The following is a 16,786-nucleotide window of genomic DNA, read 5'->3' on the forward strand; positions in this document are numbered from 1 at the left end:
TAATTGTCGGCGTAGAGGACCTTGTGCATTTCAGGTAAAATAACAACCCAATGTTTATATCCCAGGACAAATTAGCTAGCAACAGCAAGCTAGCTAGCTAAATTGCAATACATTTTTTATGCTTTTCGACCTGTCTGCAAATTAATACAATTGGTTCAGAGTTCGTTTTGATATTTCAACATGTGTGTCCTGATCACATCTGGTGTGGGTGGACAAAATAAACATGCACGCAATGACGCACGTGGACGCACGCGCACGAGCAGTCTGATCAGCATGTCAGCCTCAACAGTTTTGGCCCCAGGACACTGCAGGCCTGCCAGACTAATCATAATGCATTGTATCCCTAAAACAGATGCATCACATATACTGTACTTAACTACTTCCTTGTTCTTCTTGTACTGCGGAGACAAGATAGTTCATAGATTATAGTCATTATACGTTTTTTGGTCAATTTGCATAAAAAAACAGGAACAATAATAAGAAATCAATAGTAGTGGGACAAAAACTATAATCTATAATAATCATACCGAATAAGATGCAACAGTTTGACAGAGAGCTCAACAGGCCATGTGAGTGTGGAATGGAAACAAGGATTCTAGGTCCTCCACTGGAATAGAGGCGGCGTGGTGCTGGAGTCCCACTCTATTTAACATAAACTGTAGATGTGTAATGTGTAACAGAGTTCCCCTTGAATCAGTAGTGAGCTTCAGTTGATATGACTGCCCCAGGCACCCAATTCACATCAGACCCACTAAGAGAGACTGGGAGAGAAGAAAGCAGCAGAGAACAGCTCTACTCTACACTACACTGCTCTGCTCTACACTACTCTGATCTGCTCTACACTACTATGCTCTACACTACTCTGCTCTACACTACTACGCTCTGCTCTACTCTACACTACTCTGCTCTACTCTACACTACTCTGCTCTGCTCTACACTACTACGCTCTGCTCTACTCTACACTACTCTACTCTGCTCTACACTACTCTACTCTGCTCTACACTACTACGCTCTGCTCTACTCTACACTACTCTACTCTACACTACTCTACTCTGCTCTACTCTGCTCTACTCTACTCTGCTCTGCTCTACACTACTCTGATCTACACTACTCCATGCTATACTCTACACTACGCTGCTATACTCTACTCTACACTACACTACTCTGCTCTGCTCTACACTACGCTGCTCTACACTACTCTGCTCTACACTGCTCTGCTCTACTCTGCTCTGCTCTACTCTACATTACTCTATGCTATACTCTACACTACTCTATGCTATAGTCTACTCTGCTGTACTTTACTCTACAGGACTCTGTTATACTCTACACTACTCTGCTCTACACTACTCTGCTATACTCTACTCTGCAGTACTTTACTCTACACGACTCTGTTATACTCTACACTACTCTGCTCTACACTACTCTATGCTATACTCTACACTACTCTGCTCTACTCCGCTGTACTTTACTCTACAATACTCTGCTGTACTCTACACTACTCTGCTGTACTTTACTCTACTCTGCTCTACACTACTCTGCTCTGTTTACACTACTCTGCTCTGCTCTACACTACACTACTCTAATTGTCTCTGCTCTACACTACACTACTCTACTTTTCTCTGCTCTACACTACTCTACTTTTCTCTGCTCTACACTACACTACTCTGCTCTACACTACACTACTCTACTCTATTCTGCTCTACACTACACTACTCTGCTCTGTTTACACTACTCTGCTCTACACTACTCTGCTCTGTTTACACTACTCTGCTCTACTCTGCTCTACACTACACTACTCTACTTTTCTCTGCTCTACTCTACACTACTCTGCTCTACTCAGATACTTTTGTGTTTTGTTGGTTTGCTCAGTGCAAAAAAAACAGATGCTCAGTTCTGCTAACTTGATCTCAAATGACATGTAACATTTCCAAGGTCTCTCCCTTGGTTGTGGCGTTGTATACAGGGGAACAGCAGAACCTTAAGCTGCATATTAGTTCCATAAGCGGACGGTGGGTGAGGTGAGCTGATGCATTGGTTATTGGCAGAGTGACGCTGTAGTTACCCAGGGTGTGTTAAGATCATTCTTACCAAGCAGCCCATGCTGACTAACGCAAACAGACAGTGGTGGCTCAGTATACAGAGTCTCACGAGCTGCATTTGTTTAATAGAAAAAAGAGACAGCGGGCGGAGCGACTGTGGCGTGTCATTCAGGAACAATGAGAGTGCAATTAGGTTCTAAATACATGCTTGGTTGGGTCTTGGTTGGAGATATTATGTGGCTGTGGCAGGGTGTGTGGGAGGGAGTGTCTGCTCTGGTCATTACGTATTCCTCTGTGGACCAGGGGGACAGTTTCACAGCACACTGGACAAACAGAATGAACAGGAGGCTAATGGGAGTGTTGGTGGGTAGGGGGGAGGCCCGAGAACATACAGTAGATACTGGAGGAAGAGATGGTGGTGGAGACGATAGCGGTACATACCAACTACCTTATACGGTGTATCTTTAGAATGAAACATCACAGGCCAAAGTAAAGAAAGTGCCTAAAAAACCCAAAACAAAGACCTACTCATCCTGAGAAAATAACATTGTCTTATAAGGTCTCATTCAGTTAATGAAGTGTAGCTGTCCAGATGGGAAATACTGCTGGACCTTACCTCCAGATCTAATGTCACATGGCCACGGGATCGATGAATGAATCAATGAAATACATGCAAAGACACAAGAACAAAACAATAATGACCTCTACCACTCCTTGTCTCTCATATGCAGAGAAAGAGAGAGAATTTGTGAATATTTATTAGGATCCCCATTAGCTAACGCCGTAACGCTAGCTAATCGTCCTGGGGTCCAACACCAATTAACAAGACATTACAAACAATTACAAATGATGACTTTACAAACATTTAACAAGTAGACAATACAGACAATTAAAATACCTGACAGGAAACACATTTAACATTCAGTTGATGCTTTCTATTTCCTGTCCAGTCATATGGTCTATCTCATTAGACGTTCTTTTATTTTTTTCTTGAAGGTGGATTTACTTTTTGCCTGAGAAATATGGATTGGTAAAGAGTTCCGTTCAGCTATAGCTCTATATAAAACTGTAGATTTAAGACGATTTGTCCTTGGCTTGGGTTGTCTTAGATGCCCTGAATTTACCTGTCTAGTTTGGTGGTTATGCATGTTTAATTTTTTTATTTAACCTTTATACAGATAGAGCAATGAAGAGCTAATCTGGCAGCCCTGTTTTGGGTGATTTTGAGCTTTAAAAAAAACATTTGCTGCAGATGACCATATAACTGGACAGTACTCTAAGTGTGATAGGACCAGGGATTGACCATATAACTGGACAGTACTCTAAGTGTGATAGGACCAGGGATTGACCATATAACTGGACAGTACTCTAAGTGTGATAGGACCAGGGATTGACCATATAACTGGACAGTACTCTAAGTGTGATAGGACCAGGGATTGACCATATAACTGGACAGTACTCTAAGTGTGATAGGACCAGGGATTGACCATATAACTGGACAGTACTCTAAGTGTGATAGGACCAGGGATTGACCATATAACTGGACAGTACTCTAGGTGTGATAGGACCAGGGATTGACCATATAACTGGGCAGTGCTCTAAGTGTGATAGGACCAGGGATTGACCATATAACTGGGCAGTGCTCTAAGTGTGATAGGACCAGGGATTGACCATATAACTGGACAGTACTCTAGGTGTGATAGGACCAGGGATTGACCATATAACCTTACAGACAGTACTCTTAAGTGTGATAGGACCAGGGATTGAATCACCTGATTCAGAGTGCTAGATGTTACATACTCTGAACATTTTCTTGTAACAGCAATTCCCTTACCCATCTTAATAACAATATTATCTATGTGTTCTGACCAGGATAAAGCTGCGTCCAACATGACGACTAGTAGTTTCGTTTTCCCCCCTTGCTCTACATGCATTCTATTCATCAACAAATTCAATTGGGTATCATCAGCAAGCATATATCTTGAACCAAATACAATACATTTAGTTTTAGAAATGTTCAACACCAATTTGTTCATATCAACCCACCATTCTTAGTTCACTACTCAGTACATCGTGTAGCGCATTACATTCGGATGCTGCGCTATACATTGTAGAGTCATCAGCATACATTAAACCTCTTGCTTTGTTCATTACTGAAAGTAAATCATTAGTAAAGATAGAGTAGAGAAGTGGGCCTAGGCAGCTTTCTTGAGGAACACCACAGCGTATATCTTTACTTTTTGAAAAGCTACCATTAAAGAACACTTTTGTCTTCTCCTGGATAGATAGATTTCCATCCAGGATAGAGCTGCAGACTTAAAACCATAACGTTTGAGTTTATCTAGTGACAGTTCATGATCAATTACATCAAAAGCAGCACTGAAATCTAGCAACACTGCACCAACTAACTTCCTGTCATCCATACTCTTTAACCAATCATCTGTCATTTGTGCTGAGGCCGTACTCGTAGAATGCTCTTCTTTGCATGCTGGAAACCCGTTATCAGATCATTACATGAGAAATAATCCTTGATTTGTACAGATAAAATCTTTTCCAATAATCTACTGAACACAGGCAGCAAGCTTATAGGACGACTATTAGGACCAGTGAATGCAGATCTTTTATCCTTAGGTAGTGGAATAACCTTTGACTCTTTCCAGACTTCTGGGCACACCCCATACATGAAGCACTTATTAAAAATATAGATATTTGGTTAGCTGTAACTGTAAGCAATTTGGCGTCCAGATGATCTGTACCGGGTGACTTGTCATCCGAAAGAGACAACAGCATCCTTTCTACCTCTTCCTGTTCTACTTGGTGAAATTCAAACCTGCATTGCCTCTCCTTCATGATACAATCTGTTATAAGGGTATATGACATGGAGCCATCAGCTGGAATCATAGCATTCCTGGACTTTCCACTTTGCCTGTAAAATATGAATTAAAGTAGTTTGCGATGTCGTTTGATTTTGTAATAAATATAGCCTCTGATTCAACAAAAGAGCTGGACATGTTCGAATTCCTACCCATAATCACGTTCAACGTTCTCCACAGTTATTTTCATCACCCTTTACTTCATACATTTTTAAACAAACTTAGTGACATTTCAGGATCATCCTTACTACACACTTCTAACCATTGCACATTCTTAATCTCATCCACAAATGAGTCCTGATTGAACCCTCTGTAGGACCTGCGGTATATTACCTTAGGGCCAGCCTTGGGTATTTTAGTTTTCCTAGTGAGTGAGTCCTGATTGAACCCTCTGTAGGACCTGCGGTATATTACCTTAGGGCCAGCCTTGGGTATTTTAGTTTTCCTAGGGAGTGAGTCCTGATTGAACCCTCTGTAGGACCTGCGGTATATTACCTTAGGGCCAGCCTTGGGTATTTTAGTTTTCCTAGTGAGTGAGTCCTGATTGAACCCTCTGTAGGACCTGCGGTATATTACCTTAGGGCCAGCCTTGGGTATTTTAGTTTTCCTAGGGAGTGAGTCCTGATTGAACCCTCTGTAGGACCTGCGGTATATTACCTTAGGGCCAGCCTTGGGTATTTTAGTTTTCCTAGTGAGTGAGTCCTGATTGAACCCTCTGTAGGACCTGCGGTATATTACCTTAGGGCCAGCCTTGGGTATTTTAGTTTTCCTAGGGAGTGAGTCCTGATTGAACCCTCTGTAGGACCTGCGGTAAATTACCTTAGGGCCAGCCTTGGGTATTTTAGTTTTCCTAGTGAGTGCAACCAAGTTATGATCACTGCAACCTAGTGCCACTGATACAGCTTTAGAACAATGTTCAATTGTTCATGTTGGTTAAAATGTGATCGATACAAGTTGATGATGTGATACCGGACCTATTAGTGAACGTTCTGGTTGGTGATGTCATAACTTGGGTCAGGTTACATACGTTGGCAACAGAAATACGTTTATTGTCATTGGACAGTTGGTGTTAAAAAAATCCATATTCATATCTCCCCAAAAATATATTTCCCTATTTTCATCAGATACCTTATCCAACATTTCACAAAGTACATCAAGATATTTCACATCAGCACTAGGTGGCCTATAGCAGCAACCAACTAGTATTGGTTTCAAATGTGGTCAATGCACCTGTACCCATAGCGCCTATAATCTATTCAACATTAAGTCCTTACGTTGTTTTGCTGGAATATGATTCTGGATGTAAACTCCACCCACACATCTATTTCGGTCCCTCCTGAACAGATTGTCTCCATGTATAGAGATCTCAGCATCCTCAAAAGAAGAGTCCTTGTGAGTCTCTCATATTGCCAATACATGAATACTGCACTAGACAGCATATTTCATGTATTTTGTTCCTTAAACTGCATATATTCAGGTGAGCAATTAACAGCCCTTTCTTTGGTAGATTTACAGTATTTCTATGTCCAAACATGAGTCAGTCAGCAGTTAGAATCTGAAAGAGAGATACTCAGACAGTGTGTGTGTGAGGGGGGGGGGGGGGGGGGGGCTAGAAAGAGAGCGGGAGAGCGAAAGAGTAAAAGAGAGAGTGAGAGGTATGGGAGACAGAGAGAGAGTGATAGAGAGACAGACAGACAGAGACAGAAAAAGGAGAGGTATGGGAGACAGAGAGAGAGCGAGCGAGGGAGACAGACAGACAGAGAGGGAGAGCAAGGCGTGGGGGGGAGAGCGAGGCGTGGGGAGAGAGACCGAGGCGTGGGGAGAGAGAGGCGTGGGAGGTAGAGAGAGAGAGAGCGAGGTGTGGGAGGCAGAGAGAGGGAGGCATTGGGAGAGAGAGCGAGGCGTGGGGAGAGAGAGAGAGAGGCGTGGGAGGCAGAGAGAGAGAGAGAGCGAGGTGTGGGAGGCAGAGAGAGGGAGGCATTGGGAGAGAGAGCGAGGCGTGGGGAGAGACTGAGGCGTGGGTAGAGAGAGCGAGGCGTGGGAAGAGAGAGAGCGAGGCGGGGGAGGCAGAGAGAGAGCGAGGCGTGGGACGCAGAGAGAGAGCGAGGCGTGGGAAGGAGAGACAGAGCGAGGCGTGGGAGGCAGAGAGAGAGCGAGGCGTGGGAGGCAGAGAGAGAGTGAGGCGTGGGAGGCAGAGAGAGAGCGAGGTGTGGGAGGCAGAGAGAGCGAGGCGTGGGAAGAGAGAGAGCGAGGCGTGGGAAGAGAGAGAGCGAGGCGTGGGAAGAGAGAGAGCGAGGCGTGGGAGGCAGAGAGAGAGCGAGGCGTGGGGAGAGAGCGAGGCGTGGGAAGAGAGAGCGAGGCGTGGGAAGAGAGAGAGCGAGGCGTGGGAAGAGAGAGAGCGAGGCGTGGGAAGAGAGAGAGCGAGGCGTGGGACGCAGAGAGAGAGCGAGGCGTGGGAAGAGAGAGAGTGAGGCGTGGGAAGAGAGAGAGCGAGGCGTGGGAGGCAGAGAGAGAGCGAGGCGTGGGAGGCAGAGAGAGAGCGAGGCGTGGGAGGCAGAGAGAGAGCGAGGCGTGGGAAGAGAGAGAGCGAGGCGTGGGAGGCAGAGAGAGAGCGAGGCGTGGGAAGAGAGAGAGCGAGGCGTGGGAAGAGAGAGAGCGAGGCGTGGGAGGCAGAGAGAGAGCGATGCGTGGGAGGCAGAGAGAGAGCGAGGCGTGGGAAGAGAGAGAGCGAGGCGTGGGAAGAGAGAGAGCGAGGCGTGGGAGGCAGAGAGAGAGCAAGGCGTGGGAAGAGAGAGAGCGAGGCGTGGGAGGCAGAGAGAGAGCGAGGCATGGGAGGCAGAGAGAGGGAGAGAGAGAGGGAGACATTGGGAGAGAGAGCGAGGCGTGGGGGAGAGAGAGGGGGAGGCATTGGGAGAAAGAGCGAGGCATGGGGTGAGAGAGCGAGGCGCGGGGGAGGGAGAGAGGCATGGGGGAGAGAGAGAGGCGTGAAAAAAGAGAGAGGGAGAGACGTGGGGGAGGGAGAGAGAGACATGGAGGAGAGAGAGAGACGTGGAGAGAGAGACATTTGCAATAATTTAATTTCCAAAGCAAAGTTTTTTTAAACATGAGGCTACTACTGCACTAAATTTACAAACACTTCTAAAATTGCTGACAATAATTTTTACAATATCAGAAAATATTTAGCTGACTTTAAAAGGGCAATTCAATTTGCTCCGTGCTTATCAGTACGTTATATTTAAGCACTTAACTTTATGGTAATTGGCAACAATTTATATTCAGTCCAGGTAAGTACTGTATAAGCTATTAGGGATCATAGCATTGAACTGGACTCACCTGGTCAGTCTATGTCATGGAGAGAGCTGGTGTTTCTAATGCTTTGTCCACTCAGTGTCCAGGAGTCACAGTCAGAGTTAACAGCATGTAGGCTCTAGAATGCATTATGCACATATACTGTATATTCTCCTGAATAAATAAACCATAAAGTGACTATATTTATATCTAAACGTTATGTTATAAAGCACTCATGAATAATCTGGTGGCTGCCATTCCCTCTTTGGTGCAGATTAAAGAATGCAATATGAATACATTTATAGATTAAACTGTGACTGTACTTTGTAGCAAAGGTGATTCCCCCAGGCCAGACATCCTGTCTAACTGGCAGAGGAGGAGGGTACCAGAAGGTTTGGTGGTAGCACCAGCGATAACCCCTCCACGAACATGACACAAGAGAAACTATCGGCTGGGTCCAATGTTGCTTGTTAAGATGTTGCTCGTTCGGAGGTCTTTATCCCTTTTTCTTTTTTTTGTATTATGCGTGTATTGTTATTGTATTGCTGACTGTTGGAGCTACAAACATAAACATTTCGCTGCACCTGCAATAACATGTGTACGCGACCAAAACATTTAGATTTTATTGATCTGTTTGACAAGGAGCCAATTACCTGCTGCTGCTAAAAAATAATGGCCTAAGCAGCAATATGATTGTGTTCCACTCATGTGGTAACCTAAGGTTCCAACAATGAAGGTTAACTCAAATGAAAAGGACTTCATGGAATAAAATAACAGCAGCTCTACAGAATAAATGTTGGTTTTACAACTAGGGTTGCAATCTTTCAGGAACTTTCAATAAATTACCTGGTTTACCAGAAATCCCCCAACCAAGATTTCTGGAAAACCAGGGAATTTATTGAAAGTTCTTGGAATTTTGCAACCCTAATCATGACACTTACAGCACTACAGTAGCTGCACCAATACCAGTCAATGTTGCTCTTTTGTAAAGTGATTTTTAATCTAGAGGATCATTAAGTTGCCACTTGAGCCCCCACAACAACACACACCTCTCTGTATAATGCTGTGTGACCGTACACCGCAGCTAGCCTGTTTCACACATCATTCATATCTTCTCTGTGATGTAGAACAGAATAAGGTTACAGTAATGAGGATAAATCTACTCTGTGATCAATGTTCCCTCTAAGCTGCGCACACGGGCGCACAGCTCCCCCGGGACTGCCGCGCAGAAGAAATATCAGCCTGCACAGAGAATCATGAGATTGAACTTCACTTAACTTTCTAGAGTTTTCCCCATTAGTTAGCACTATCAATGTTTCCTTTTACTGTGGGAATTGTGATCGATTCAACGCAATATTAGCCACTTTCAATGCAACATACAAAAACAAAATGCCATAACCAATCACAGCTGCAGGAGGCATATATGCAAATAGACCATTGCCATATATGGATCTGTGGCCAATCACTTTGAACTGGACTGTGTTTACAGCATAAGCATAAGAGCTGCATGTAGCCAGGTGTGCACATTTGTTCATATCCTTTGCTAGATAGTGAGTTATTAGCCCAGTTATAGATAATTTGTAATCAGCAATGGGGGAGTGATTGCTCCTTCAAGAGCACAAAGCATGTACACTTCTAGACATCTTTGAAATGCGATTCAGGTAAAGAGGTTTTTTTTGTCTTAAAGGGGCAGTGTTGTATTTTGAGAGAGGCTTGAATAAGCTAAGTAGCCAATAGGCAGAGGGTAGCATAATTTATCTGATTCTCTGTAATAATGGTATGGGAATAATAATGCATTTTATTTTGTAAAGTGTTTTTTGCATCAAACAACAGAACAACATTTTCAGTCACCTCCTTATCTGAAGAACAAGTGGATAAACCGGTTAATCTCAAGCCCTGTATGTTTTTTTCCCAAAAGTCTCATGGAATGTTACCTGACTGATATAACAGCTATTTACATGTTAAAATGTTATGGGATGCATTTTCTCCATTGTAGGCCTACCAGCCACTCTGGTAGGCCTACATTAGGATAAAATAGCTACAGTAGCCTACTTGACCACTGTTCAAACTGGAACTTAAAGCGGGTACAGCTTCAGTGTTCTAAGTAAACGCATGCTGGAAGTTGCACAGAACTTTTACAAGGTTCAAGTTTGCGCTCAGCAGACCTAACATTTTCTCAGTACCAACATTTTTTTGAGGGAACATTGTCTGTGATGCTGAACAGAATGAGGTTACAGTAATGAGGACAGATTTTCTCTGTGATGCTGAACAGAATGAGGTTACAGTAATGAGGATAGATCTACTCTGTGATGCTGAACAGAATGAGGTTACAGTAATGAGGATAGATCTACTCTGTGATGCTGAACAGAATGAGGTTACAGTAATGATGATAGATCTACTCGGTGATGCTGAACAGAATGAGGTTACAGTAATGATGATAGATTTTCTCTGTGATGCTGAACAGAATGAGGTTACAGTAATGATGATAGATTTTCTCTGTGATGCTGAACAGAATGAGGTTACAGTAATGATGATAGATTTTCTCTGTGATGTTGAACATCACAGAACATCGGGCTCCCGAGTGGCACAGTGGTCTAAGACACTGCATCTCAGTGCAAGAGGCGTCACTGCAATACCTGGTTCGAATCTTGGCTACATCACATCTGGCCGTGATTGAGAGTCCCAGAGGGCGGTGCACAATTGACCCAGCGTCGTCTGGGTTTGGCCAGGGTAGGCCGTCATTATAAATAAGAATTTGTTCTTAACTGACTTGCCTAGTTCAATAAATAAAAATATTTAAAACATGAGGATAGATCTGCTCTGTGATGCTGAACAGAATTAGGTTACAGTAATGAGGATAGATCTACTATGTGATGCTGAACAGAATGAGGTTACAGTAATGAGGATAGATTTTCTCTGTGATGCTGAACAGAATGAGGTTACAGTAATGAGGATAGATATTCTCTGTGATGCTGAACAGAATGAGGTTACAGTAATGAGGATAGATCTACTCTGTGATGCTGAACAGAATTGGGTTACAGTAATGAGGATAGATCTACTATGTGATGCTGAACAGAATGAGGTTACAATAATGAGAAGAGAATGAAAGGTCACTCTGAATCAGATATCATTTTAACATGGCATAAGCCATGGCAAAATGTGTAGAATTTGAGAAAAGTTGCTTTAAAACTGCAACATTTTCTCTACACCCCATTGTAAAATGTGTAGCATTGCAGGAAATTAATTTTAGAACGTAAAGGAGGTACACACCAAGGTACACACTTGGTCCTATCACACTTAGAGTACTGTGATACACGCCCGGTCAGAAATTTGGCCATGATTACTACAAGTTTAGATAGCTGGGTAGACTAATTTACCAATCTAATTTATTTTTGCTGACATGGCTAATTGAGTGACTGTCAGTGACTGACATAACAAGAGGAACACTGCTGATGAAATTGCACCTTGTGTATTCTACTATTCTAACGCTCAACAGTTCAACAGACCCCGACTGAGTTCCTAAGTGAGGGTCTGTCGAGGGCCCTCTGCGACCGCCTATGTCGCTTATGCCCAGGGCAATGCCCAGCAATGCTCTCATAAGCTTGTACTTATGCAGAATACAGGTGTAGGATCTTAATTTGAGCCAGTTTGCTAAAGCAAGAAAATAATCCTGCAGCAACAGGAAGTGTGAGTTATGTGAATAACTTTTTTGTTGGGGTTGCTACATTTTTCGTAAGAGAACATCATGTCTGAAATATCAAAGTGGAAATTACAAACTTCAGAAGCCTTTTTTTAAACATTAAATACACAACAAGTTTTTAATTTCCTGCATTACTGGAAAGTTCTCCTGCAACAGGGTGATACAACTAAGAAATGAAGATAGACAAATAAGTTTCCTTTTGTTATAAAAGACTACAGCAAATGGCAGTATTCTTTTCAAAATACATACGTTTTATTGGGTTAGGTTACTTTGACTTACCTGCGTTTCTGAGTTTTTTGTTTCTGTACACGGAGATAATGACCAAGAGGTTGCCCAAAATATCAACGACAATGGTGAAAATCAGAAAGCATCCCAAAGTTGTCGCAACCCATGGAGGGCGATTCAGGGTAGTGTCGTGGGGGGCCACTGAAGAACCGTTCGTCAGACCGCTTTCATTTCTTATCATTTTATCGTATCTCTTCACCTTCTCCCAGTCTCGTAATACATCTCAGGTTTGCGCTCCATATTAGCAGTCTTTGCTAAACTGAAACTTCTATTTCACCTGCTGTAGCTTGGTCCTCTTCTGAGTGCCCAAGTTGAATTATTCTGCCACTACACGCAGTTACACTTTTATAGCCCTGCATCGTCTTCCATCACTTTGCGCGTCTGTCACATTCCACGGCAACTTTAGTGCCGGATTCCAAGACTAAACTGTAGCCTAAGTGGTGAAAATACTGACACCTAGTGGCCGAACGTGGTAAGCACTTCTCCACTCCATGTTTGACTGCTGGTGCTCAATTCAAATCAAGTCTTCACGACGCTTTTCACTCGCACGAGTCTATAATTTATTAATGTGGTCATTCATTACTGTCAGTCATTCATGCTTTATTTATACGAAACCATAGATTTTATTAGAAGAGTGTATTACACTGTATTTATACTATTGTTTCCTTCTGTAATCTGTAGTGACCCTTTATTTTATTTTACCCCGCCACTGTTTCGGTAAACAGCTGAGGAATAGGGCTGGAGAAACGTAACCCCTTATCCAATTCATAGACAGCGCTATGGATGCAAGGACTGACCATCCAATACATTACAATTATAGTTTTAACTGTGTTTTGTGGGTATACAGTGATGGTTTACATTACAATAACATTGCTTACAAACAAAATAATAAAACAAGTTTATATGTTGGGTTCTGATGGGGTAAGACAGTTGAACTGATCTCATGAGGTTAAGTTATATTCTTGAAGAATCAATGGCTATACAGAACACAGTGTACATAACATTATGAACACCTCTTTCCTGTTTCCTGTTCCTCTTTTCCGCCAGGACTGACCTGGCGAATCCAGGTGAAAGCTATAATCCCTTATTGATGTCACTTGTTAAATCCACTTCAAATCAGTGTAGTTGAAGGGTAGGAGACAGGTTAAAGAAGGTTTTTATGCTTTGTGACAATTGAGACATGGATTGTGTATGTGTGCCATTCAGAGGGTGAATGGGCAAGACAAAAGATTAAACGCGGTATGTTAGTATGTGCCAGGCGCACCAGTTTGAGTGTGTCAAGAACTGCATCACTGCTGTTTTTTTACGCTCAACAGTTTCAAGAGTGGTCCACCACCCAAAGGACATCCAGCCAACTTAACACAACTGTGGGAAGCATTGGAGTCAACATGGGGCAGCATCCCTATAAAACGCTTTCGACACCTTGTAGAGTCCATGCCCTGACGAATTGAGGCTGTTTGGAGGGCGAAAGGGGGTGCAACTCAATATTAGGAAGGTGTGCCTAATGTTTCGGACACTCAGTGTTCATTTAAAAGTAAAGAAATGTAATCACAGATTGCCCCTTTAAAGGCAGAGTAGAAAAACAGATATTTCCTCTTTTAAAAAATGTCAAAGTTTTCAATACAAAGTAATCTAAAGTAGGTTTCATGACCATGTCTTTAAAACCAAGGTCCTCAATATTGCAGCTATACAAATATCTTACAGTCCGTTTCTTATTGTTGCAACTCTGTTTATAACCAACGGTTGAACAGTGAGATTCTTGGGAAAAATGAACAGAAAAGTGTGTTTTTTGTTACCAGGGTTCTTACCTGCAGATAAATGAGCCAACAATCTAATGAAGAAGAATTCAATGCGACTTTGCATTTGGTCATTTATCAAGATAATGTCCCACCCCACATATTGATTTCCCCTCCTACTTGACCTCAGCAAGCCTTAGTAATGGTTTTCATCACTGTGTGTATCTACAAGTCTGTATATCTGTATCTATATACACAGAGTATACTAAACACTAGGAACACCTTCCTTCAAACCAGTTTGCCTGGCACATACTACCATATCCCATTCAAAACACTTCAATATTTTGTCTTGCCCATTCACCCTCTGAATGGCGCACACACACATTCCGTCTCGATTGTCTCAAGGCTTAAAAATCCTTCTTTAACCTTCTCCCTTCTCCTAAAACACATCATCATCCCCATAAAGATCTGATGCCATCAGTATAATGTACGGAAGGGGTATCTCTGATTGTTATTCTTGTGATGTGAGTAAACAGACAAGAGCTTAATGTGATGGAGCATGATTAGGAAGAGAATTGCACCATTCACACACACACACACACACACACACACACACACACACACACACACACACACACACACACACACACACACACACACACACACACACACACACACACACACACACACACACACACACACACACACACACACACACACCTCGCCTGCATGATGTACCCAGCCTTAGGTCTACATCATTCTTCAGCGCCAGACTCTCTCATCACTTACAGTAAGCCTCTTTTTCCACCACCTGTCCTTTAATCTGCTAGTGTTTTCTCTTCTCCCCTGTAGAGCAAGATTCTCCAAATGGCAGCCTGCGGTTGGAAAAACTTGGCCCCCCAAGTTTTCTGAGCAAAAAAACATTCATTGTTGGACATAAGACTGTAAAAACACCAGTAAATCAGCTCCAAATGATTTTAATTTTGGAACTCTGTTCCCAAGTATTGCCATGCATAATAGAAAGACACGTGATCATATACAAATGCAAGCAAGGTTTGAAATGATTGTTTTAGTCAAATATTATATCTGTTTGGGCTTCTTGCTCAAGAAAAAAACATCCCGCAGCTGAATCTAGTTCATGATCCCTGATGTAGAGCGTGCAATTCAGATTGTTTTCAAAGTGACAACGCTGCTGGCTGATGAGTTCATGTGTAGGTTATAAATGATCTGTTTTGTGTTAATAGATGACAAGTTGATACCAACTCTCTTAGAGCGTAGCAACTGTGTTTCACGGGAAACACAAACGATTGAAAAAATCAAGAGATATGTTTTATTGACAAGAGTATTGATATGGGGTTGTGCTTCTCCATTCTCCCCCCCCCCCTGTTGCTCACTGCTCAGGAGTCTGGGTTGTTTGAAGGGCGCTGTGAGGAGTGGGGGTTGTTTGAAGGGCGCTGTGAGGAGTGGGGGTTGGTTGACGTAAGCTGTAAGGAGTGAGGGTTGGTTGACGGGCGCTGTAAGGAGTGGGGGTTGGTTGACGGGCGCTGTAAGGAGTGGGGGTTGGTTGACGTGCGCTGTAAGGAGTGGGGGTTGGTTGACGTGCGCTGTAAGGAGTGGGGGTTGGTTGACGGGCGCTGTGGGGAGTGTGGGTTGGTTGACGGGCGCTGTGAGGAGTGTGGGTTGGTTGACGTACGCTGTAAGGAGTGTGGGTTGGTTGACGGGCGCTGTGAGGAGTGTGGGTTGGTTGACGTGCGCTGTAAGGAGTGGGGGTTGGTTGACGTGTGCTGTAAGGAGTGGGGGTTGGTTGACGGGCGCTGTGGGGAGTGTGGGTTGGTTGACGTGCGCTGTAAGGAGTGGGGGTTGGTTGACGGGCGCTGTAAGGAGTGGGGGTTGGTTGACGGGCGCTGTAAGGAGTGGGGGTTGGTTGACGGGCGCTGTAAGGAGTGGAGGTTGGTTGACGGGCGCTGTAAGGAGTCGGGGTTGGTTGACGGGCGCTGTGAGGAGTGGGGGTTGGTTGACGGGCGCTGTAAGGAGTGGGGGTTGGTTGACGGGCGCTGTGGGGAGTGGGGGTTGGTTGACGTGCGCTGTAAGGAGTGGGGGTTGGTTGACGGGCGCTGTAAGGAGTGGGGGTTGGTTGACGGGCGCTGTAAGGAGTGGGGGTTGGTTGACGTGCGCTGTAAGGAGTGGGGGTTGGTTGACGGGCGCTGTAAGGAGTGGGGGTTGGTTGACGGGCGCTGTGGGGAGTGTGGGTTGGTTGACGGGCGCTGTGAGGAGTGTGGGTTGGTTGACGTGCGCTGTAAGGAGTGGGGGTTGGTTGACGTGCGCTGTAAGGAGTGGGGGTTGGTTGACGGGCGCTGTGGGGAGTGTGGGTTGGTTGACGGGCGCTGTGAGGAGTGTGGGTTGGTTGACGGGCGCTGTGAGGAGTGTGGGTTGGTTGACGGGCGCTGTAAGGAGTGGGGGTTGGTTGACGTGCGCTGTAAGGAGTGGGGGTTGGTTGACGGGCGCTGTGGGGAGTGTGGGTTGGTTGACGTGCGCTGTAAGGAGTGGGGGTTGGTTGACGGGCGCTGTAAGGAGTGGGGATTGGTTGACGGGCGCTGTAAGGAGTGGGGGTTGGTTGACGGGCGCTGTAAGGAGTGGGGGTTGGTTGACGGGCGCTGTAAGGAGTGGGGGTTGGTTGACGGGCGCTGTAAGGAGTGGGGGTTGGTTGACGGGCGCTGTGAGGAGTGGGGGTTGGTTGACGGGAGCTGTAAGGAGTGGGGGTTGGTTGACGGGCGCTGTAAGGAGTGGGGGTTGGTTGACGGGCGCTGTGAGGAGTGGGGGTTGGTTGACGTGCGCTGTAAGGAGTGGGGGTTGGTTGACGGGCGC

At 44.5% G+C, this 16,786-nt stretch overlaps 1 protein-coding gene across 1 annotated transcript in view; it reads right to left on the reverse strand.

The window, feature by feature from the left end:
• Positions 1-12,543, reverse strand: part of mtnr1ab (melatonin receptor 1A b) — a 29,117-nt gene extending 16,574 nt beyond the window's left edge. Inside the window, exon 1 of the mRNA XM_071411432.1 lies at positions 12,180-12,543. Coding sequence (XP_071267533.1) covers positions 12,180-12,366 — 187 coding nt within the window. The 5' untranslated portion in view covers positions 12,367-12,543. The remainder of the gene's footprint in view (positions 1-12,179) is intronic.
• Between the last annotated feature and the right edge of the window lie 4,243 nt (positions 12,544-16,786).

Source organism: Salvelinus alpinus, chromosome 7, assembly GCF_045679555.1.
Source record: "Salvelinus alpinus chromosome 7, SLU_Salpinus.1, whole genome shotgun sequence".
In the NCBI taxonomy this organism is placed as follows: Eukaryota; Metazoa; Chordata; class Actinopteri; order Salmoniformes; family Salmonidae; genus Salvelinus; species Salvelinus alpinus.